Raw genomic sequence first — 26,322 nt, forward strand, 5'->3', positions numbered from 1 at the left:
ACTGATTAAATCGGGTTAAGCAAAACTAGGGGATGGTCCTGCCTTCAGGCAGGGCTGGGTACAGAGGCCGCCCAGCAGCAGTATTATCAGGATCTGGTTCAACCTTATCCCTCTATGCAGTTCTCCCTGCTAGCTTCATCCTCAGACAGCCTCTTACCCGTCATCGTGTTCTTCCAGATTCCCTCCCACAGCAGAAAAATGAGACTCACTGTCCAATATTGTCAGGATAAAAAACAAAAACAAACCTACTTTGATTGGCTTATATAACAGGACAAATCCTGAACCAGTCCTTGTGGCCAGGAAAATGCACTGTTACAATGGTCGTAAAGAAAAGTTATGAGTTCCAATGCTAAGTCCATATGGACTGAAAGCGGGCAGGGGTGGTTCCCAGAAGGAAATCAAGAAACATTTAGCAGCAGGGTAAAAGAATGCTGGGTAGCAAAACGTCACAGATGTCCTATTCTCCACTTTAGCTGTCCTTGTTTCCTCACCAGCTACTTTCTCCTCAATTCTCTGTAATCCATTTTCTACAGCTATCATTCCCCAGACTCTACCTCAGGAACCACCATTTGAAGGCTGAGACTAATTTAAACAGTGGCCACAAACCTCTGATTTCTTGCCATCACCCAAAATGCAGTCCATCCCTATATCCACCTCAATTCAAACTTACAATCAGATACTGCACTTCCTCTCTCCTGCTTTTTTTGTTTTGTTATGTTATTTTTTTCTTTTCATTTCTTTTTTTTTGACAGGATCTCACTGTCACTCAGGCTGGAGTGCAGTGGCATGATCTCAGCTCACTGCAGCTTCGACCTCCTGGGCTCAAGCAGTCCTCCCACGTCAGCCTCCTGAGTTGCTGGGACCACAGGGTGCATGCCACCACATCCAGCTAATTTTTTTATTTTGGTAGAGATGGAGTTTTTTTCATGTTGCTCAGGTTGGTCTTGAACTCCTGAGCTCAAGCCATCCACCAGCCCTGGCCTGCCAAAGGGCTGGAATTACAGGCATGAGCCACTGCACCCGGCCTCCTGCTCTTTTTTGTACCAGAGACGTTGGCTATAACTTTTAAAACTTCTGCCGATGGGAATGAAATTTCCCTACACCTCCATCTCTTCAGAGAATGCTTCCTCCACCATCCATATGATGGACTGTATATAAAATGGTGGTCTCATAAGATTATGAAGAAGCTAAAAAATTATAATGGAGCTGAAAAATTCCTATTGGTCATAATGTCGTAGCCCAGTGCATCAATCACATGTTTGTGGTGAAGCTGGTGTAAACAAACCTACTGTACTGCCAATCATATAACGGTATAGCACATACAATTATATATAGTACACAATAGTTGATAGTGATAAACAGCTATGTTACTGGTTTATGTCTTTACTGTGCTATAGTTTTTACAGTACATAATAGTAGATAGTGATAAACAGCTATGTTACTGGTTTATGTCTTTACTGTACTATAGTTTTTAATCATTGTTGTATAGTCCTACTTACATATATTAAAAAGTTAACCATGAAAAACCCCACATAGGTCCTTCAGGAGATATTCCAGAATATGGCACTGTTACCATTGGAGATGACAGCTCCATGCATGTTATTGCCCCTGAAGACCCTCTAATGGGACAAGAGTTGGAGGTGGAAGACAGTGATATTGATGATTCTGAGCCTGTGTGATGTGTGTGTTTTTGTCTTCATTTTAAAGAAAAAACCTTAAAAGGTTAAAAAAAATTAAAAATAGACAAAAACTTATAGAATAAGGATATAAAGAAACTAGTTTATAGAGCTGTACAATGTGTTTTTTAAGCTAAGTGTTATTGCAAACCAGTCAAAAAGATTTTAAAATATAAAGGTTTATAAAGTAAAAAAGGTATAATAAGCTAAGGTTAATTAATTAACGAAGAAAGAAAAATATTTTAATAAATGTAGCATTGCCAAAGTGTACAGTGTATATACAGCCTACCATAGTGTACAGCAATGTCCTAGGCCTTCACATTCACTCAACGACTCACTCACTGACTCACCCAGGGCAACTTCCAGTCCTACAAGCTCCAGTCATGGTAAGTGCCCTATATAGGTGTACTACTCTTTATCTTTTATACCACATTTTTACTGTGTTTAGATAATGATATGGTTTGGCTGTGTCCCCACCCAAATCTCATTTTGAATTGTAGCTCCCATAATTCCCACATGTTGTGGGAGGGACCCAGTGGGAGATAATTGAATCATGGGGGCGGTTCCTCCATACTGTTCTCGTGATAGTGAATAAACCTCGCAAGAGTTGATGATTTTATAAAAGGTTTCTCCTCTCTGGCTTGCCACCATGTAAGGTGTGCCTTTTGCCTTTTGCCATGATTGTGAGGCCTCCTCAGCCACGTGGAATTGTGAGTCCATTAAACCTCATTTCCCTTATAAATTACCCAGTCTCAGGTATGTCTCTATCAGCAGCATGAAAACAGACTAATACAAATATGTTTAGACAGACAAATATTACCATTGTGCTACAATTGCCTCCAATATTCAGTACAGTAACATGCTATATAGGCTTGTAGCCTAGAAAAAATAGGCCGTATCATAGAGTCTAGGTATGTAGTAAGCTATACCATCTAGGTTTGTGTAAGTACACTGTATTATGTACATATAACAACAAAATCGCCTAAGGACACGTTTCTCAGAACATGTCTCCATCATTAAGTAATACATGACTATAATTAGATCCATGTCCATGCTCAAAATGTCTGTATCCTTTACAGCTCTTTCCATTCCATGGAAAGCTTTGGCATTCTCCAAGCTTGCTAATGCTGATATCTACACACATGACAATTTCAGTGTTACATAAACCTCTTCTTGACATCTAACCTCCACTCTAGTCTAAACTACATAGCTGATTGCCTCAGACATCCTTTCTGCACCTCAGTTTTCTCACATATAATATGGAGACAATACTTCTGCCTTCTTCATAGAAAACTGGTATGATTTAAATGAGATACATGCTGTAAAGTTCTTAGCCCAGTGCCTGACTTATAGACGCTCAATATATATTAGCTGTTATTACTGTCATATGGGTGGGCTTGCAGGTATATGGTCATACTTTACTATATTTGTATTATTTCAACATTCTTTGAGTCAAAAAAAAAACACAATTTGTATTAAATGGAATAATTTGAATCTGGTGGACCAGATGATTGCTGTCACTATTCTGGTGCCCAAAGACACATCCAAACAGAGACTGAATCTAAAGTGCCTGTGCTTTGAGCAGGATCCTTATTTATTGACTCTTAATTTTCTTAGTACAGCTTAAAACCTTCCCCTTCATAACATAAATACCTAAAGGTAAGTCTAAGAAAAGAATTTTGTAATTACTGAGTTCCTACTATGTGCCAAGCAGCCAAAATAGGTAGTTTCACTTAATCCTCACAACTATTTTATTGCATGTTTTCCTCAATGAACATTTATTAAATAACCCATACATGGTAAGCTTTGGGACACAAAGATGACAAGGATACATTGCCCGCCTGCCTACTCCACTGAGGGAAACAGATTAAGCAAATTAACAAGTACAGTGCAATGTGAATAAATGCTAGGACAGAGAGTGATATTCTGGACACAGAGTAGAGGTGAAAACAAATTGCCTTAAGGAGGTAAAACTTGAACTTCATTTTGAACGACAAGGAAAAGCCAAATAAAAATGAGAGAAAAGATATTTCCTTCCAACTGAGGACACAACAGCTAAGAATTTACTGTGTACAAGCACTGTGCCAAGCACTTTATTTATTCCTCATCTCATTCTTATAACCTGAGGAAGCAGGTTCATAGAAGCTTGTGTAACTTCCAAGGACACAGAAATTGCCAAGAGCTAGAGCCCAGCTTTGAATACAGGCAACTGACTCCAAAGCCCCATGCATTTAACCACTGAGCTATTTCACAGCAGGAAAGACTTGGAAAACTATGAGTAGTTTTAGTGTGACTAAAATACAGGTTTTGTGTGGGGAAAAGGAAATGAGGCTACAGAGGCAGGCGAGAACTAAATTAGGAATGGCCTGTGTATCCCACTAAGAAGTGCTAATTCCATCCTCAATGTAACACATAAGAAGGATGCATGGCAGGATCTTAAGCATGCAGTCATAAGGTAGATAGATAGATACTTAATGGCAACAATTTATATGCCAGGATGTGTCCTAAGCAGTACACTCCATTTAATCTTAAAAATAATCCATGGAGATAGACACAATTATTATCCCCAGTTGTAAAAGTGAGGCACAGAGAAGTTAAGTGACTAGCCCAAGATGGCACACTAGCTAAGTAGAAGAGCCAAACTTCCAACCAAGCAGTCTAGCTCCAGAAACCATGACCTTCACCACTCAGTCACCTTGCCTGCAGGTAGAACATGGACAATCTCCCTGGCTCCACCTATGTGCTGGATGAATTTGAGAGCATCCATCCTGGAAGAGACAGGCAACATGGGAAGACAATATTCTTCAGGCAACAGAGCAAACTCAGAGAAGTGAGGAGACTTTGCCCCAGATCAGACAGCATGTGCCAGAGTTGGGATTTGAGTCCAAGAGTGTCAGATTCAAAAGTCCTTAAATTTATAATGTTTGGGGATGTGTACTGCTAATTCAATTTCTATAAAATTATTCCAAATTCTAAATTATCTTGGTCTACATTGAGATTTTATTCTCTGTACATCAGCATTCAAGTATGATCCCACTAAGTGCTGTGCTTAAGCGTGTCAGAAAATTATCCACAAATTGCCATGTTTCCCTATCCTCAAGAATGCATGGGCTCTTCTCTGTCTAATGGCTGTAAGAGAGCCTGCAGAGCATGTCACTATTTAAAGTTAATAAGCATCAGCACAGTGAGCAGATCATTATGAAAATCATTATGTCTGCTCTCTTATGAACTGTTTTTAATATAAAATTGATCTTGAAATGCAACAAAAGTAAATGCTATAGATTTGTTGTGTTCTTTTTTCTTCTACTCTCTTATCTTAGTATAATTTGAGGTTTAATGAATGCTACTCATTTCTATTCAATATCTGACTTTATGGTGAAGTTCCATCCAGAGACAGGAAACGTTATGCTGTAGAAGGAATGAGGTATTCACAACCTCTGGTATATGGGTTCCAGCTACCTGTCTGCTTAATAAATGCTACAATGTTGCAGCCCACCAAAAGCCGGACTTGGGCTGCTCAACATAACAAAAAAATAATGGAAAGTACCATTTCATTTTAAGGGTGCCCTGCTGCCTCTCCAGAGATCTCCCCTTTGTGTGCTTAAGGGTGCAGATTACAGAGTGTGCCATTCTTTTTTTATTAATTTAAACCTACACTGAAAGTTTTACAATGCCTGTGGTAGCCACTAACCACAGGTGACTGCTGAGCACTTGAAATGTAGCTAGTCTGAACTGAGATGTGTCTAACCTGTGTCTAGTATCTTTCTTACGGCAGCTTCTAAAAAATTTTAAATCACATATGTGGTTCACATTATCTTTCAATTGAACAGTGCTGTTCTAGAGCCTTTACCTCTTCTACTAATCTCATAGCATTCACGTGTTACGTGCATGTGTGCATTTTGCTTTGTTTTGGTAAAGATACAGCGAGTCCTCTTCCAAGAAATTCATTACAATTTGCTTTCCTTCTACAAATACAGTCTTCAAAGAGGTAACTTAAGCGAAGATACCAAGACTCAGTTTTCTTATCTGTAAAACAAAGAGTTTGCTCTCTAGACCCCAAAGATTGTTTCCTAGCTTTAAGCAGTCTAGGAGGCTGAGTGAAAATCATTTTCTACCTCATCTAGTTACACCTGCAAAAACGGCCTATGCTTCAGAAAGATATGAAAAATTCCTCATCTACACATGCACTTATTTAAGCAAAGTATTCATTTTATGGAATTTTAATATTCTACCTACAAGAAGTATACCTTAGATTCGTTCATTATTCCTAATAAAAATCTAAAATAAATTATAGTTAAACTGTTAATAGATATGAATAAATACTTAAATTTTTGCCATATCCCTGCCTCGTATCTTTCAGAATATACCACATTAAAAAATGGCATCATCCTCAAATGAGTAGGGTGATAGAAAAACACAGCCTGAGGGAATCCACATATCATTCTCCGTTGCAAGTTTAAAAAGGACAAATTCCCAAGTTGGGGGAAAAATGATCACTCACAACAGGAAGAGAACTGTCATATTGACAAGTGAGAATCAGTTATGTAAGTAATAGAATTATGAAAGGTCCAGAGCTCAGGTGGAGTGTTATTCTATTATGTCACTAACAGTTTCACTCAAAAGATATTTAATGATTGAGTTCCTTGCACTACTTCAAGTGACCCAGAAAGCAGTTTCTCAATTTTCCTTAAAACTGGCAGGATCAGAGGCTTAGATAAAAAGCAACTGTCTTTAATTTGATTGAAGCCAGAGAAAAGTGGTGATGACATGGTTGGAAGGGATGAGTTTGCTCAAATAGAGAATTATTTAAACTCTGGATATTCACAGTAATTTTTTATGTGTAGGCCTACAAGTGATCTTTACAGTGTATCAGCCAGAATCCATTTCAGAAATACATAAGAGGTTTATTTTCTACAAACAATAATGCAGCTAATTTTATTCATGTAGCATTTTATTTACAACAGCAGTGTAGCAGAGGCTGCTAGAACCAAACAATATCTGTGTTCTCCCCTGCTTCCTGGGCACACATAGCTTCTGTTTTATTGTTCGGTGTGGCCATGGTCTGAGTTCTGGCCAATTCAATGCAAGACAAAAATGATAGGTGCTACTTTCATAATGGTCCCTAAAAACCTCTTGTGTTTGACCTTTTATTCTTTTCCCATCTTCTGACGGAGTGGTAAGGATTCTGAAAACCAAGAGGTTAGAGCCACAAGATAGAAAGTGACTGTATTCCTGAATCACTGTGTGACACACAACCACTCTCACCATCAGCTGTTAATGAAAAATAAATCATATTGTGTTGGACCCACTGAAGTTTTGGAGTTTATCTGTTATAGCAGCTACCATCATTTACTTACCTTTAACAAGCAGTTTCTCATGTGTTCATCATTTTACCCTAAACATTTTCTCGCTTAGGAGCTGAGAGTGAGAAAAAAATTTGAAAATGCCATCATATCTATTAACAGACAAGGAAATGTGAAACACTAGGTCATTTGACTGTTTTATTCTCACAGGACAAGGTGTAACACACATGTCCTTGGAAGTAAACATCTAGCTGTAAATGAGACAATTAGGCAAAAAAAATAGAAAGACATTGAATTCAGTCGAACCGGAAGATGGCTGTGTTTTAAAGATGAAACACAGCTGGATGAACTCTACTATGAGCATATCTAACTTTATTGCAGAAAGCAAACAGAGTGGCATGCATAGGGCTGAAATGAAAAAAACAAACACATAATTCTATTTGGGGTAGAAATAAGTAGAAATGTGAAAACAGGCAAGTGAGAACCACACACATTCTACTGGTCAGTCCTAGTTAAACATTCCACCAATATCTGATGGCAGAAAGACTACAGTTAGCACTACCCCCAAATTATGCTGACACTTGTACATTATTTGTAAATATTTTTAAATTTATCCTTTGTTGCCTTAAAAAAGACCTGAGTCAAGAGAAGCCTCTTGAAGTATCTGGACCAAGCAGACCCAGTAACAGTACTTGGCATAAGCCTAGGCTAGTTTACATAAGATAACAGCCGTTAAAAGGTAACAGATCTATTTAAGCTAACCTTGCCTTACCATGTGGCACCCAACCAGGTGAAACAGTTCTTTGGCTCTATTTAAGGTAAATGCTCTGCCCATAACCTGAGCTGATATGGACATATCAACTAGAGCTGGGTGCCATTCTATAATAGTACCAGCTGTTGAATACTGTGAACATTTTGCAAATAACTGCTACCTAAAACAGATCATAATCCAGTAGATAGCCTACATATTGACAACGAAATATTTCAATAATGTTTCCTAAAGTCTCCTCGTCCATTGAGAATTGTTACTAAGGAAAGGAAAACAATCTTATTCTGATTGCTTGAGAGAAAGTCAATGTTTAGTAGCCTGTTTTAAAATAAAACTGACTGATATATTTATACGGCTTTGCTAATCTTATGGGTCATTTCAGATGTGACAATTATGGTTAACAAACATCTATGTAACTCAGCAAAGTGCAACCTGGAAATGCACTCAAAAGAATCAGCGCTTGTCTAAGCGTCAGCTTTCCACTCCCCCTCTGAGATACGAGCTGATCTGATTTAACATGTTTCCCTTAAGCCTCTAGGGATGTAGTTACTGTCTACTGGGCTGCAAACTTTAAAAGGTAAGCACTGACTTTGGTAAGTGATGGAAAGTGTTTTAAGTGCATCCATTAGACTCTCTGCCACCACCCCCCACTAGAAAGGCACTTGAAGGAAAGGAATATTAAAGGCCAGGACAAGACTACATCAAGGTGCACCTTGTTAAGCCAAAGGAACGCAATCAATATATTGTATCTTGTGCCACAAAAGTCCCTTTGCCTTGCCCCAATCTTGTTAATGCACTATCGCTGGGTTCAAGACTGAAAATACAGCTTCTGTGTCTACTTGCAGTCCTTTATCAAACTGATGAGCATAAATGTCTCTAGGTAACTTAGATGAGATAATTAGTTTTATTTTCTAGTTTGAGACATATTTTTCAAAGAAAACATTATCAGACCTTTAAGCATAACCTTCTCTGGTCCTAAATACTCTTCCTTCTCTTAGAACTAAATTGGAACTATGAAGTTCCCCCTCCCACTTCAGGATTATAACTAATACCCCCACATCTAAATTTAGTATCAGTGTTTGTTGGTAAGCATTTTTATGAAAGAGATTTTGCAAAACAATTTGAAGTTATTTTAACATTGCCTAACACTGCAGTTAATAATCATGTTAACAGTACTGCCAATCTACTTTTACAAACAATATGAACAGTACATCTAAAATAGGTAGCCTTTCTGGGGGTGGAATAATGAGGGTGGGAGAAAGTCCTTATCATTTATCTTCTCCAGACTTCAGAAGGGAATGGTAGAGGAATGATCGCTCTAAATTTCTTTGCTTTTGTACCCAAGTAATAGCTTTTGCCCTTATGAGGAAGAATGTCTATGTGGCAAGCATGACGAAGATTGGTTCATGTTTGCCAGAGACCATGGCTCCAGCAAGGCACAAGCCATTCCTTTTCTTGGACCTCCCACACTCATATGTGATCCCCAAAACTTCCCATTTCTACATCATCAGTAGAGCAAATATCTCAATAGGTCTCTGCATCACCCATTCCACCTTCTCCTCCTACAACTGAGAAGTGAGAAGATGCCAGCCCTGCAGTGGGGTCTGATGGTCCCAGAGAGCCAAGAACCATCTATCTTGGTTCACCTGATTCAAGAGAACCAAGATAGATGTGGGACTGTGATTCCCACGTTGTCCCATATCTATCCCCTACTGATTCAAATGTGTAGAAGTGGAGGAAAAAGTAATGATACCTCATACCTCCAACAAGCAGTGGTAGGGTACTATTTCATTTTTCTGGAACAAAGTGATCCTGAGTTTATTTATGGTTAAAACTTAAACGGCCTACAGAGAAATTTATTCCATGCTGTTTCAGGCTACATATTAGAATACTGATCTGAGTCTCATGAATGTTTCCCACTGGTCACAACTAGGCCAGCACACATATGAAAAGACAATGTCTACTCAAGAGCACATGCCACACTTGGGTGGGTAGATGTATATGGCAGTATCTTGGATCATAAAGTTTGAATTATTGATTTTTATTTTTTCCAACGGATAGTGAGATGATCCATCCCTGCTATAGGTATGATGGGAAATATAGTAATATATACAACATATGTTAAAAAGGTAATCAGTGCATTAAATAAGGACAGAAAATGACTATCATATGCATAAACATGTGTGTATTATATACATAATGTTCATGAAGTACTACAGAGCAAGAAACACCATAGGTTCTAAGAGAGATGTAATGATATCAGGAAAGATGGTAAGGAGAAAAATTTCAGTGGATTTTTCATCGTGCTAATAATAATATTAACAATTGCTAATGTCTACTGAGCAACTACCATGTTCCAAACACTAACCTAAGTCTCATAAGTGTATTATCTCATTTAATTTTTACAGTCACGTGAAGTAACTACCCTTATGGTTCTCCTTTAAAGATAAAGAAACCAAGGTTTAGAGACATAAACTTATGTGTTGAGGTATGTTCTTTTACAGTCACCTTTCACAGGTGAAGAAAATTGAATTTTTCAACAATTTAGTTACTTGCTGAAGTCACATAGCTAGTAAACAGAAATACCAAAATTTGAACCCAATGTGTCTTCCTCCAAAGCCCATGCACCTAATGATTATAATAGAATTCTCTATCAGCAACAACTCTTACAACAGCCTCTTCAGTTTTCCATCTTAGTTAAGAATTGGGTCTTCTGCTGCCCACTCAGGCAGAGGCCATATTTTTCTTTATAATTCTCTGAACCTCAGAAAAAGAGGGTGAATACTTTCAGTTTCCCATTTTCATTTCGAGACTACTTCCCTTTTCTCCAGCAAAGCCCCTTTCTCCTTTGGAGCTCATTTTGCCACATCCCCCAACCTGTCCCTCTCCACTACAACCTCTCATTTATTAAAGTGTCTCTTCTCTGGTCATCCTTCTCAGTGATTTCAGCATCAATCCTAACATCATTCTTCAATATATGACTGCATTTAATATTTTATTGAGAAAATCGAAGTTATCATATTATAACATCTCATCTTTTCATCATCAAATCCACAGCCTCCAAAATTCTACATCTAGCTTTTTTTAGGGCAATATTCCATGGAGAGATGATCATGGGTTAAACTAAGCAAAGTTATGGAAATGAAAAGAAATAGTTGTATTTGTGATATTCTGAAGGGAGAGATGATAGACTTGTTGATGGGTTGATAACAAATCTGAGAGAGAGAAATCAAAGAAAACACTTAGATTGTTTTATCTGAGCAACCTGGTCAATGGTAATCCCATTGTTTAAGATGGAAAAGAAGTAGAAATGAGAAGTCTACTATGTGAAGAAGGAATCAAGGATCCTGTTTGGTTGTGCTAGGTTTGAGATACCTGTAAGGGATCCAAGTGGACATTTCAAGTACATGATTGATTACGTAACTCTGGAGAAATCAGGGAAGAGGTTGGGACTGAAGATATAAATTTAGTAGTCATTAGCATATAGATAGTATTTAAAGCTGTTATATTTGGACACAATTACTCAGGCAAAGAAAAAGAGAGAGGAAATGTTGAGCCAGTACAGCATTTACTGACTATAAAGAAGAATCCATCAAATAATCAGAGGAGGTACCTGAGACAGAAGGAAACCCAGGAGAATATAAGCATCTCTGAAATGGAATGTTTACAGAATAAAGGAAAGATTGATGATTTTAAATGCTTCAGAGAGGTTTAGTTCCATTCAGACTATAGTCTGATCATTGGACTACCTTTGTCTTTTTCCAATTAGATAACCAGAGCCTAGCATAGTGCCTGGCCCATCGTAAGTACACAATCAATATTTGTTCAATAATTTCTATGATGATTGCCTTGATTTATAAATTCATTCCAGCAAGTAAAAAATATTTAATGATATTACACATGGGCATTCTAAGAAGAGAAAAAAAGATCGAATTATAAAACTAAAGAGAAGAGGCACATGTAAGAAAGAAAGACTCATTCAGTTTTGTGGAAAGGGGATACTTGAAAATAAATCTAGAACCATGTTTTACAGTCCTTTTGTAAAGAGCCTTGAATATCTTGGAATGTTGATCATCCCAAAGAGACTTAGTCAGAAAATTAAATGCCCGGGGTACTATACAGAACTAAGTAACAAGAAGAATTACAGAAAATGTATGTTGTTTCTTTCTACCTTGATAACATTATTGCAGATCCTATAGTCTCAAGGTACAGGTAGTTGCCCAATTTGAATGTTCTGGAGAATGAGCAGGGTGGCTCAGCCATAGTCCTGTGCCTTGCCCTCCTGGGAACTAATTCCAGGTTCCCATGGACAAGAAATATATTAATAGCTGAAGGCTGTATCATAACAGATCTCAGGAAAAGCGGTAAAAAGCTATAATAAAATATTTGGCCAATATATCAGTAAAGATCAGCCTGTAGGCATTTTACAGATTTGAAGGATGTGAAATGGCCAATCTGCAGTCCCTAAGTCATGTAGTAAAACTTTGTTTACACTAGCCTTTCTTCAAAAGGCAAACTATAGGCAAAAGTGTGTTTCTGCCAGGTGGCTGGCAGGTCTTCTTTTATTTCTTAACGTGTGTTTAGTAACTTGTCATGTCCCCCTTGTTGTCTTGACTTTCCAGCATGTTCAGTGCCTCCCAGCTCGAAACCTAGCTCATATTATAATTGCAGAATAACTGAATGAGTCTAAAAAGGGTCAACAAAGAAGATTTTAAAATAGACATTATGCAAAAAGGAAGCTAGACTTAGCCTAATTATTGCCTCTCAAATTAGGCCAAAGGATTTTATCATTTCTAGTATAACTATATTTAGTGTCTATAGGACTTTCAGTATCTGTAGGCATTAAACATAAAATAGAATAAATTTTCTGTATGCAACAGGCAATGTCTTTGAACTTAAATAGCAGGTCCACTGATGATTTTCCAAAACATTAAAATATGTAATACCTAAAAATTTGCTTCACAATTTTAATTTTTCTTTGATTTTTCAAAATAATGGTGTAGATTCTGCAGTAATTAATATACCAAGCTACAAGAGCAGGTTGATTTGCATTAAGTCAACTGGTCAATTCTCATTTTGCATCTATGTATTTACTGAACACCCATTATGCACAAGGTTTTATGTGGTAAAGGCTGAAATATAAACAGCTAAGTTTAACAAGATGTAATACATTGAATACTACAAGCAAAATTCAGAGGACAAACAATTTATTCTGACTCAGAAGATCAAGGAAAAATGGGATTTGAGCTGGACTGTGAGGGATGAATAGGATTTCAATTGGAAGAAGAGAGGATAGAATTAAGCACTCCAGTATAATAAATGATCCCAAGGAGAGGGAAAGGGCCCATGAAATCATCCATCTGGCCTGGTCTTTTGGGAGAATGATCAGTTAACTCTCAGGTGTGACTGGCAAGGTAATGGGGAAAGACCATATCATAAGAGATGAGGTTCAAACTATTCATATGGGACTACATGTCACAGGGCCTTGATTGCCTTGCTAATAAGTTTAGACTTCATTCAAAAGAAAATAGATTAAAAGAAAAAAAATTGTATGTTTTTTCCATCATTCTGTAGCCCACTCCTTCAGTCTATGCCCATTTAAGCATGACATTAAGGTTCTGCATACTCTTGACAAACTAATTCTTACCACTGTATGTTAAAAATTTGTATCCCTGTGTTAAGAGCACTTTGTGATAACTCATTAAACTTCACTAAAAGGGATTTTTGTCATCCACGTTCACATCAATCTTGTCTTTATGCTTATGATTTATGGTCAAATCATCTAATAGTTCTAAAGAAATTTGAAAGTCAAATTTCTTATAGTAACATCACCTGGTCCAATTATTTCAATACGCCCCTTAAGAGAAGCTTAAACACTACCAAAGGTATACCTCCCCCCTCCATCAGTCTGTATAGGTGGGAAATTTTAACTGGCTCTAATTATAATGAGCATAGTCCACATTTGCTGCAAAGATTCTTCTGATTGATTGAGTCTGACCTTAAGCCATCTCTAATCTACCTGTTTTCTGACTTTATAAATCAATCCTATGTGGGGTACAGTCTCAAATCCTTTCTTAAACTGTTATGAAATTGCTCTATAACCAGAGGAGCACTCTTAGAAATATGCTGACAATTCTCCCCTGTTTTTCAATATGAATGTGTTTTTACAAATGGACCTGGCCCTAACTGAGCCAAACCATCCCCTGATATCAGACAGTCTTGCCCCTCATCATTCTTTCCAATATTTTGTCTAAATAAAGGCATCTAAGGGCAGAATTTTAGATTGGCACCTTCCTGAATTCTTCCTCATTACATTAACCATGTTTCAAAACTATGTCTAGAGTGCTGTAAGTACTTTTGCCAAAGGCTTCCTATTCCACTTGCTTCTTCAAACTCCCCAAATTTCATCTTCTCTGATTCAAAGCCCAGTAGTTTATAAAGTTTATTACCCTTGGTGATACCTTACTATAACAACTTACCTTTCTATTCTCCCTCTCCCTCTCCCTTTCTCTCATATTGCCTGTGAGCCTCTGAAAAACACCTTTGTACATGTGAGATGTCTATTTGACTTATTTAATTCAGGATTGTTTACATCTTTAGCATGATCTGTCACATTAATCTTTCTGTCTATATCAAACCTCTGGCCTTCTGTTTCTGGCTTTCTGTGTTTTCCTTGTACACAGTTTATCCAGCAACTCATCAAACAGAAATTTCCAGGAAGCAGCTTGTCTTCACATGCACTCAATGCAAACATACTCATAATGCTTTACACATAGCTCTGTATTTTGGGTAATTCTTTATAAGCCTCTTTCACACAAGATAATACCATTTTGTAAATGTTGTGTTGGGTTGGAAGAATTTGTTAAAATCTTTCTCCAACACTAAATGGTGAAATCCCTGGGGACTTGTCTTATTTATTTTTGCTCTTTTGGTGCCCAGACACAGAATTCACACTCACTGTATGTTTTATAAATAAATGTTAATATTATCAGTCATTAAGACAAGAATGCTTTCAAAGATCACCACATCCCATCCAGAGCTAATGACAGATAAGAGAGAAGACTTAGTCTATCAGCTGCATATTGACAACTGCCTAGTTAAAGCTCACTTTCTGTTTTGGCATTAATGCAGGACTGGGAAAGCAGATAAACACCCTGCTGCTGATAAGCCTAACCTTCATGTCAGGTAATGCAAATCTGACTTGAAACTGTTTGCAAGCAGTTTGTCCATTTAAACTCAAATGCCAAAATATTAAGCAAAACATATTGCATAGTTTCAGAATGACTTTAGTCTATTTATTAAATATGTGAGCAGTTTTTAAAAAAATTCTAGGTTATCATTGTATGCTCTCTTCCCTATTTTCTCTTTAGTTTCTAGTTAGAATACAATGTGTGAGGGAGAGAGTTAAATGATAAACAGCCAAGAGAGGAGGAGGAAATAAAAAGAGAAGGAACAGGGGGAGGAAAAAGGAAAGGAGGAAAGGGAGGGAAAAAACTAAAAGCAGTTCCACTAGTTGAGTTAAATCAGATTCAACTATGTCTTACTTAAAATTTACTTGTGAAATAGAATAATGGCATCAACTTCTCAAGATTATGGTGGGAACTAAATGAGATAACATATATATGAATACACACATCAAGGTGTCTTGCACATAATGAGAGTTTTTGTAGCTGAACAAGTATTTTCCATTCAAAAGAAGAAAAGACGCCTTACATGGGCATCAACCACCACGGAAACCCATCAGAGAGAATTCACACCAATTAGTATTGTTTCAGAAACTGCTGTCTTATGTAATGCTTATTAAAAGGCATGTTAACTGTTTACTTCTAACCAGATTTAGTCAAGTCTATGAACAATACTATGTCTATCTAGAAAAGCTTTTCTATGTTTAACACTTAAAAAGACTTAGTTCCGCTGAGAGCAGTGCCTCATGCCTGGAATCCCAGCCCTTTGGGAGGCTGAGGCAGGCAAATCACTTGAGGTCAGGAGTTGGAAGCCAGCCTGGCCAACGTGGTGAAACCCTATCTCTATTAAAAATACAAAAATTAGCTGGGCATGGTGGGGCACGTCTGCAATCGCAGCTACTCAGTAGCTGAGGCAGGATAATCGCTTGAAGCCAGGAGGTGGAGGTTACAATGAGCTGAGATCAAGCCACTGCACTCCAGTCTGGGTGACAGAGCAAGACCCTGTCTCAAAAAAAGAAAAAGTGAAAATAAAAAAGACTAAGTTCAAGTTGTCTGGTTATTCTTGTCCAACTCCCACTGTAAATGTTTCAGTTACAAGGTGGCAAAGTTAACTATAAAATATATGCCCTGAAATTGAGACACAAATTTGGTTGTTTCAGGCAGAAGGCCATAAACTGTCAACCTCCTCCTCCTCTTTCTTCTTCTTTATTATAAGGCTAATACTAGTCTTTAGTCTGTATAGCATTTTATAGTTTAAAACACCAAATATAAATTCCCTTAGTGATTCTATGCAATAATACTGTTAGATAAATAGGGAGAGTAATACTAATCAATCTTTTTTTTTTTTTTTTTTGAGATGGAGTCTTACTCTGTCCCCCAGGCTGGAGTGCAGTAGCGTGATCTTGGCTCACTGCAACCTCTGCCTCCCAGGTTCGAGCAATTCTCCTGCTTCAGCCTCCTGAGTAGCTGGGATTACAGGCGGACATCACCATGCCCAGCTAATTTTTGTATTTTTTTTTTTTTTTTTTTTTTTTTAGTAGAGATGGAGTTTCGTCATGTTGGCCAGGCTGGTCTGGAACTCCTGACCTCAGGTGATCCACCCACCTCAGCCTCCCAAAGCGCTGGGATCAGGTGTGAGCCACCGCGCCTGGCCTTAACCAAATTTTAATATGTAAAAATATAGAAGCTACAATTCACCAGTAATGAAAGCCAGTGTAAAGAACCAGCAGTGAAAGCAGGTGTGAAGAGTACAAGCTCTTTATCCAATTGTTCAACTATACCACATTGCTTTCCCACGCAGCATTTATAAAACACAAGACTTTTCCTTACTGAGGTCGACACAATTGATTATAAGAATCACTTTAAGAAAATTATTTTCCCTAATTCATAACTTTCAAGGGAAGATATGTTTCCCCTCACAGTCTGCGGATACCAGGAATATTATTTAAACTCATATTTTTTCACAGCTGGACTTACAAAATTCTACAAAGGTGAAACCACCACTTATCACAATGGCAAGAAAGGACTTGGCAAATACATACTCACTGGACAAGGGCAATTAATATTATTTTATGAGGTAACATAATTCTGAAAAAAGTGCATTAAAATCCCTATGTTGCTCCTCAGATTTATAGCACTAGCATGCAGGTACCAGCAGTGGGCTTGATAATACATGGAACTACATTAACGTTTTTGTTTCCTTGTTTTGCTTTGGAAATTTCCTTAGCCTTTTAAAAAAGCTGAGCACTAGTTTATTTGCTTCAGGGTACTGTAGAAAAAATACACACAAATATTCACATATAAAAGACCACTGGAAGAAATGCAAATAATACAGAATTCATAGCAATAAGTGAATTTTCTTTTTTCACATACCCATGGGTAATAAGGTGACTAGTTTGCATGTTTCCAGCCTTTATGTATTTACATAAATATGTATATAGATATTTATAAATATTAACTTAGATATCTGATGACACTATATTGTTCTGAACTTGATTTTATTTTTTTTTCTCAAAAATATGTAGGGTATCTTTCAATGTGATGTGTATATGTACGTATGTGTTTGTGTGTGTACATACAAATGTTTAGAGTTTTAAACCACAGCATTCTACTCTATAAAATGTATATGCCAAGATAAATTTAATCATTCCAAGACTGATGGATATTTTGGTTGTTTCCAGTTTTCAGTGAATATGAACAGTGCTGCAAAAAAAATTCTACATACATTTCCCCCTCTTCATGAACCTGTGCTTTTTTAGAATAAATTTCAAGAGGTAAAATTGATGGAATCAATAGAATACGTACTTTGAATGCTGATAAATTTTGTCAAATTGCTGTTAAAAAAAGAGTTTTACCAATTTACACTCACAATCGTGTATTAGGCTTTCTGCTTACCTCACCTTAACCAACACAGAATAAAATCAATCTTTTAAAATTCTTCCCCAATCCAATACATAAATATAGTGACTTAATCATTATAAATTATTTTTCACTGATTACCAGCATTTCATCCCTGCAGAGGAATACTGACAATGTGTTTACTATGTATCTTCGGGCAAGTTACTTAACCTCTCTGTGTCTCAATCTTATCACTTCTAAAATAAGGATAATAATACCTACCTCATAGGATGTCTTTTGTTTTCCTGTTCATGTTGCCTATTTTTTCATTATGATTGTGCCTTTCCTCTTTGGTGATTTGGTGAGTTAACACATAGTGAACAAGCACCTACTGTGTGCAAGTCACCACTCTAAACTCCTGGGACAATGGGGGGACAAGACCAAGTGTTCACTGTCATGGAGCTTACATCCTAGTGGGGAGGCAGATAACACAGAGATAAGCAAACACATAACCCTGTGATGTTCTGTCAGGTTGTGTTTGTGAAGAAAAAAAATCAAGCCTGGTGTGGGCTAAGAAGTACTAAGGGTGCTATTTTAGATAGGGTGGTCAAAGAACATTTCTGTGATGAGGGGACATTTGAGTAGAGACATGAAAGAAATGAGCATTGTGGCTGAGGCAACAGCAATGCTGAAGGAATAACAGGGACCCAGAAGGCTGAGGTAAAGGGATTGAGGGTGAGAGGAAAGAGAGGTGTCAGCTGTGAGGAGCCAGGGACCAGATGCTGAATGCCCTCACAAGCCAGAAGGAGGAATTTTATTTTTATTCTAAATGCTAAGGGAAGCCAGGGCGCTGGCCTCTGAATTGACAAACTGCTCCCAGACGCTGAGCGAGGCTAAAACTGTAAGTTTCCTACCCAAGCAGATACCTCAAGTGTGGACAGAAACAGTGTCCACTTGCCCTTGGGGGAAATCTCACAGGAAAGAAAAGCCAACATCCGCAATCGAAGCTTCCCTCACAAACTCACACCAACAGGCAAAGCTGAACAGAGTCATCAAGTTATGTAACTGGGCCCCTGACTACACCTATACGTTTTTCTTTCAACTCAAAAGCTAAACCTGAAGCATTTTTCTTTTTCCCTGATGCACAGTACCCTTGCCAGTTGATAAACCAGGAGCAGGAACCCTGGCTGTGTTCCACAAAGATTTGCCAAGAAGGTCCGACACACGAGTGTCAAGAGCCCAGGCAGAATGGCTGCTCACAACTCACCCCTAAGGCGGCAAGCCTACCTCTGCAGATGGTCCCGTTCCCCACGTAGCCCGGTTTGCAGGTGCAGCTGTGTCCCTGGACAGTGTTGGTGCAGATGGCATTCTCGTCACAGTTGTGCTGGCCGCTGCCACATTCATCGTGTTCTGTTTCCAGGGTGAGAGAAAAAGAGAAACACTTTTTCTTAAGTTGGAATTACTGGTATTGGGAAATGTAGCTGGAATTCACCAAATAAGAAAGACAGTGACTACCACTTGTCAGTACCTTACTATGTGCCTAAAAGTTCTTGTTGAAATCTAAACTCTGAAAGATGTTATTATCCCTACTTTGCAGGTAAAGAAACAGTATCAGAGAAGTCACACAACTCCTGTCCGTCACAAAACTGGTAAGTGCTGCACTAAGGCCGTTGTTTCTTCCACCTTCTAAAAAGGTTTTCACAGAGATTCCAAGGTAGTGGTTCTCAGTAGGGAGAATTTTGCACTGCCTCACCCTGCAAACATTTGATATGTCAGAGGGTATTTTGGTTGCCGTGATTGGTAACAGGAGGTGATACTGAAACCTACGGAATAAAGGCCAGGAATGCTGCTAAGCATTGTACAATGTGCAGAAGAACACAAAACAACAAAGAACTAGCCAGCCTAAAATGTCCACAATGCTGAAAAATGTCCACTATTGGAAACCTTCCCCTCAGGTTACAAAAAAGAGGAGAGGAGAGGAGGGGAGGGCAGGGGAGGGGAGGGAGGGGAGGGGAGGAGAGGGGAGGGAGGGGAGGGGAGGAGAGGGGAGGGAGGGGAGGGAATGAGAGGGGAGGGAATGAGAGGGGAGGGGAGGGGAGGGGAGGGAGGGGAGGGAATGAGAGGGGAGGGAATGAGAGGGGAGGGGAGGGGAGGAGAGGGGAGGGGAGGAGAGGGGAGGGGAGGGGAGAGGAGAGGAGGGGAGGGCAGGGGAGGGGAGGGGAGAGGAGAGGAGGGGAGGGCAGGGGAGGGGAGGGAGGGGAGGGAAGGAGAGGGGAGGGGAGGGAATGAGAGGGGAGGGGAGGGGAGGGGAGGGAATAAGAGGGGAGGGGAAGGGAGGGAAGGAGAGGGGAGGGGAGGGGAGGGAAGGAGAGGGGAGGGGAGGGAAGGAGAGGGGAGGGGAGGGAAGGAGAGGGGAGGGGAGGGGAGGGGAGGGCATGAGAGGGGAGGGGAGGGGAGGGAAGGAGAGGGGAGGGGAGGGGAGAGGGGAAAAGAAACAAACCTATATGAGAGATTCCATGGCTTCTTTATAACAAAGAGGATAAAACTGCAGAGGAAGGCTGGTGAATATAGCCTAGCAAAGGAGAATTTCCCAACAAAATTTCCAAAGGAGTACCACTGGTCACATGGAAGGCTGGCGAGCACAGGATTGTGCTGAGAGTAGGAAAAGGATTTACTCTGAGGCCTCTGTTTAAGGGCCTTCAGCGGTTTAATTTTCCATATAGCCCACTTTCATAGGGTTCAGAATCTAACCTCTGCGTATCTGCCTGCCGTGTAGTGATATGGGTTATATATATTCAGATAGCTGTGGCATCCTTGATCCACAGGACATGGAGGGAAACCGATCTAACCCTAGAAAACAGATGAAAAGATTCCAAGTTAGAAACTAAGGTTTCATAGATAACTATAATTTCCTCTCATACTCAGCAAGTTAATGGAGTTACCCAAATGACTCCTCTATAAATAAACAATATGGCAAAGTTTATATCCTTTATTCCTTTTTAACATCTGCTAGCATAACTTCTCACAAATTTTAAGAAGAAAAATCCAGTAGGGCCATTCAAATCATAAAGAGTTATAAAATAAGAATAGAAATTCCAGTTAGAAACCTCAAGGAAATAACACTAATTGGAACAAAACAAAAAATTCAATATAGTTTGTTAAGTGAATTGTTCAATCAATGTACCAATCATTTGAAATATCATCAATCTTCATTTATTTTTATTTTAAATTTCCTAATGGGGACCCAGTAATGAGAAAGGTTAAATCCTGCAAAATAGGACTGTTTTCATCACACACACACAACAGAGGTAGGGCACACACATGCATCTGACTGTTGATTTAATACTTGAATTTTCAAAATAAAATTTTTATTTAGGCCTTAAGACCAACCCAAACTGTCAGCAAGAAATGTGCACAGGTTAGCAAACAGTGAGAAAAGAAGATAAGATTTCTGAGGACACACTTCAAGTCTGTGCTTAAGTCATCTCCAGCACACTCCAGAACCAGTATACCCTTGTGCGTGTCCACTCGAATTAACAAACCTATCAAGTACCTAGTATGTGCAGGTGCAATACCAGACAAGGTTAGAAACATAAAAAAGTCTAAGAATTCAGACTTATACTCCAAGAGTTTTCAGCCTCCTTCTTTAAATTCATTTAATAAATAATTATTATGGTCTGTACTGGGAATACAAAGATGAGTAGATAATGGTCTTTGCTAGCCTGAACATTTTAATAGGGGTAACTAACTGGAACACAGAAGATAAGTGATAAGAGTTATAAGTAGTTGACCTTTTATTTTATCATACAAAAGGAACATATTTTAGAATGAAAGGGTGCTCTACTAATAATTACACTGGCATAACAAGCATAACTCAGAATGGCCCAGGCAAACTAGCATGTGTGGTCATGCTAGATAAGAGGAATAAAGATAAGCTAGACTGAGTTTATTGGAGGGAAGAAATTCCTTCTAATGGAGAGAAGAGAAAAGTCCTCTTGCAAAAGGTAGTATTTTAAATAATCTTTCACAAATGCCAAGGTTTCTCAATTAGAGTTGCTCATGCAGGCTTAAGTATGGAGAAAGGTATGGTTCTGTGCAGCATTCCAAAAGCCTGGTCCCTCCTTACCTACCAGGTCTTATCTTCCAATATTCTTGAAGTAAATCTTTTTCTCTAATGAGGTGGCATCATTGCTGTCCTGCAAATGTACGAGTTTGCTCCTACCTCTCTAGTTTTTCGTGTTGTTTCCTTGACCCACAATACTCTCTCACAATGTAGTTGGTTTATCTGCCTTTGCCTGGCTTCAGACACCACTTCAAACCCATACTCTTACCATGTTCATGAAGCCTTACACACTTTTTCTCTAGACCATGAATTTCATCTATCTTAGAACTTTTATAAAATTTAATATCTTTACCTCTTTGGAGGCAATGATATCATAATATATCGTGATGATATTGGCAAGTTTTGTCATTAATGCCATAATTGACTTTGAGGAGAGGAATTTTAGCATATTTTCCACCACCTTCACTTTATTAATACCTTACATAATGTTATTGAACCTAGAGAATGCCAAGCACTGAAGTCAATATTTTACACGTATTATACCATTTAATTCTCCCAGCAATTAAATGAAGTAAGTTTGCTCATTTTACAAAGAAGAAACTTAGACAAAAGTACTTTATATAACTTTCCTAAGATCATAGAACTGGTAAGTAGAGAAACTGAGATTGTGAATGCAGACACTAGATGAACAAACATGTCACTGAGCAGTTGGAAGTTAATTTGGATGTGGCTGAAACTAAACCATGACATGTGGAAATGATATCATAATGCCAACGATGAACTGTGTTTCTGTATTCTAGCCCCCAATTCCTACTGAGATCTGCTACATACTTACTAAGAATAGATGACCTATTCCCAAAGAACAAAGGCCATAGAACTTCCACATTTCATTTTCTTTAGTCATGCCAAATTTTCAAAATCACCAGCATCTTCAAACCTGTGTTTAATAGAGACAGCCAAAGAAAATACCATTTTCTTCTATAAATGTCACATTCCTTTCCAGTTGCCAAGGATGCTGCAAAAGATATGACAAGTGATTGCGAAAGACAGACTGGCATAGAGGTTAAGAGTATGAACTCCAAAGCCACTGGCCTAGTTTAGAAGATCCTGGTTTGCCAATTACAAGCTATGTCTACTTAAATAAGTTACCCAACCTCTCTGTCTTAGATTCCTCATTGTAAAATATGGACAATAATAGAACCTACCATTTGGGATTGTTTTGAGAATTAAATTAATTAATATAGGTAGAAAATTTATGACAGCATGTTACAGCCGGTAAGTGCTCCACAAGTGTTAGGTATTTGATTGTCATTGCTGCTGCTGCTGCTGCACTACTACTACTACAACAACAACTACTACTACTACTACTTACTACTACTACTACTTCTACTAATATTGCTGCGACAATTACTTGTGGGCAGACTTAATCATAAGATGATGGTTACAACTGAATTGAGACAGATGTTATCAAGATGATTAAATAGAGGTGTCCAGCACTCACTTCCCTGACAAAGGACCACAACAACCAGTAGATAACCACAAATCAAACAGAATATTTAAGGAAGAATACTGGGATTCAGCAGAGAAGTTATGAAGACTTTTTAGGGTACAGAAACTTAAAAAGGCATTATAGGGAGAAAAGCAAAGCACCCAGTATCAATTTGTTTCAAGCCAAGAGGAACTCCCATTGTGGGAAAAAAGAAAGTGGGAGATTGCCAGCAACCATATTCCCACCATGGACACCAGCAATTCTAGGTACAGAAGAGCCTCACAGCCCTTACAGGCCCTGATCCCAGCATAGGGAGCATTTGGAGTCCAAGCAACTTCATATTTCCTGAGAGGGAAAACACGCTGAGTCCTTTGCACTCCCCTGGATCCGGGATGCTGAAGCACAATACCATTTTAAGAGCAGAGCTGCCACCAGAATGTATCCATTCGTAGGATCCAATAGTCCCTGCATGTCCATATTCCTGGGGTCCTGCTGCCATCCCACCACATACACCCAGAAGGCTGCAGCATCATGACATGAGATGGACACAGAAATGATACCATGACCATAGCATCTGAGCCCATGTAGCACCCTATATTCCATGGGACAGGCAGTTCAGCAAAGCAAAGAGGCTTACCCCAGGACAGAGGGAGCCAACACACAAAAGCAAATGAAGTCTGTGAAATGACTGAAAATGAATTCAAAATAATGATCTTAAGGAGATTCAGCAAGATACAAGAGAACACAGATATTTCAACAAAATCAGAAAAACAGTGCCTGATCTGAATGAGAAATTCAACAAAGAGATAGATATCACAAAACAAAACCAGAGGAATCTTGAAACAGAACAATTCAATGAATGAAATAAAACTTTAATTGAGAATGTCAATAATAGGCTAGTTGAAGCAGAATAATTTCTAAACTTGAAGACAGCTCTTTTGAAGAAACTCAGACAAAAATAAGAAGACATTTTAAAACAAAAGGACATATGGGCCACCATTAAGTAAACAAATATGTGAATTTTGGAAGTTCTAAGAAGAAAAGATGGGAAATGGCATAGAAAAACTATTTTAAAAAAATAGCCATAGGCTGGGCATGGTGGCACATACCTATAATCCCAGCACTTTGGGAGGCTGAGACAGGAGGATAGCTTGGAGTTTGAGACCAGAGTGAGGAAGACGGTGACGTGCCATATCTACCAAAAAAAAAAAAAAAAAAATCTGGGTATGGTGGCATACAACTGTGGTCATAACTTCGCAGGAGGATCACTTGAGCCCAGGAGGTCGAGGTTGCAGTGAACCATGTTCATGCCACTGCACTCCAGCTTGGGTGATAGACAGAGACTTTGTCTCAAAAAATAATAATAAAATAAAAATATTAACTAAAAACTTCCCAATACTTAGGAGAGATACGACCATCCGGATTTAGAAAGCTAAGAGCCCCCAAATAAATTTAACCCAAAAAGGTCCTTGCCAAGGCACATTATAGTCAAACTTTCAAAAGGCAAAGATAAAGACAGAATGCTAAAAACTGAGAGGAAAACATCAAATCTCATATAAGGATATGCCATCAGACTAACAGCAGATTTTCCAGCAGAAACCTGCAGGCCAGGAAAGAATGGGATGATATATTCAAAGTGCTGAAAGAAAAAAACAAATGCCACCAAAGAACCCTATACGGAGAAAAACTAACCTTCAGAAATGATGGAGAAACAAAGTCTATCACAGACAAGCAAAAACTGAGGAAATTTATCACCAGTAGACCTGACCTACAAGAAGAGCTTAACAAAGTCCTACATCAGGAAGTGAAGGGCAATATATACTTTTTTTTTTGAGTCATATACTTTCATGAAAGTAGTACTCATGTATAACTCACCGATAGAGCAGATAAACAAATACAAAGGAATGGGATCACACATTACTATTACAGAAAACGACCAAACCACAAAAATAAACAATAAGAGAAGAAGAAAGGAACAAAGGGTATAAAAAACAACCAGAAAACAATTAACAAAATAACAGGAGTAAGTACTCATCTATCAACATAAACCTCAAATATAAATGGTTTTGATTTCCCAATTAAAATATATGGACTGCCAGAATGGATTTTTTGTAAGACCCAACTATATGAAGTTCATAAGAAACTAATATTGTCTGTAAAAACACACACCATCTAAAAGTAAAGGGATAAAAAATATATTCCACACAAATAGAAATCAAAAGTGAGCAGAAGTAGCTATGTTTATATCAGATGAAATAGATATTAAGTAAAAGAAGAAAAAAGAAAGAAAAAGAATGTCATTATATAATGATAAGGGAATCAATTCAGCAAGTATATATAACAATTGTAAATACACATGCATCCAGCACTGGAGGACCCAAATTCATAAAGCAAATGTTACTAGATCTGAAGAGAGAAAGAGAAAGAGAGAGAGAGAGAAGAGATTCCAATATAATAATGATAGGGGGCTTGAACAACCCACTCTCAGCATTAGATAGATCATCTAGACAGAACATCAACAAGAAAAGATTGGATTTGAACTGGACTTTAGGCCAAATAGACATAAAAGACATTTCCAGAACAATATATCCAATGACAAAGCATACATTCTTCTCATCAGCACATAGAACATTCTCCAGGATAGAACATATGTTAGACCACAAAAGTCTAAACAAATTTCTAAAAATTGAAATTATATCAAGTTTCTTCGCAGACCACAATGGAATAAAACTAGAAATCAATACCAAAAGGAACTTTGAAAATTATATAAAAACATGGAATATAAACACGTTCCTGAATGACCACTGGGTCAATGAAGAAATTAAGATGGAAGTCATAAAAATTCTTGAAACAAAGGAAAACAGAAACACAATATACCAAAACCTCTGGGGCAAAGTGAAACCAGTATTAAAAGGCAAGTTTATAGCAATAAAAGCTGACATAAAAATAATAGAAAGATTTCAAATAAGCAATCTAATGATGTACCTCAAGAAATTTCAA

At 38.2% G+C, this 26,322-nt stretch overlaps 1 protein-coding gene across 2 annotated transcripts in view; it reads right to left on the reverse strand.

Moving 5' to 3' along the window:
• The window catches only part of LOC129008432 (protein kinase C-binding protein NELL1), a 931,522-nt gene that overhangs the window by 334,645 nt on the left and 570,555 nt on the right, over positions 1 to 26,322 (reverse strand). For both annotated transcript variants that reach the window (XM_054440696.2, XM_054440695.2), the window contains exon 14: positions 19,058 to 19,180. In XM_054440696.2, coding sequence (XP_054296671.1) covers positions 19,058 to 19,180 — 123 coding nt within the window. The remainder of the gene's footprint in view (positions 1 to 19,057; positions 19,181 to 26,322) is intronic.

Source organism: Pongo pygmaeus, chromosome 9 (genome assembly GCF_028885625.2).
Source record: "Pongo pygmaeus isolate AG05252 chromosome 9, NHGRI_mPonPyg2-v2.0_pri, whole genome shotgun sequence".
Classification (NCBI taxonomy): domain Eukaryota; kingdom Metazoa; phylum Chordata; class Mammalia; order Primates; family Hominidae; genus Pongo; species Pongo pygmaeus.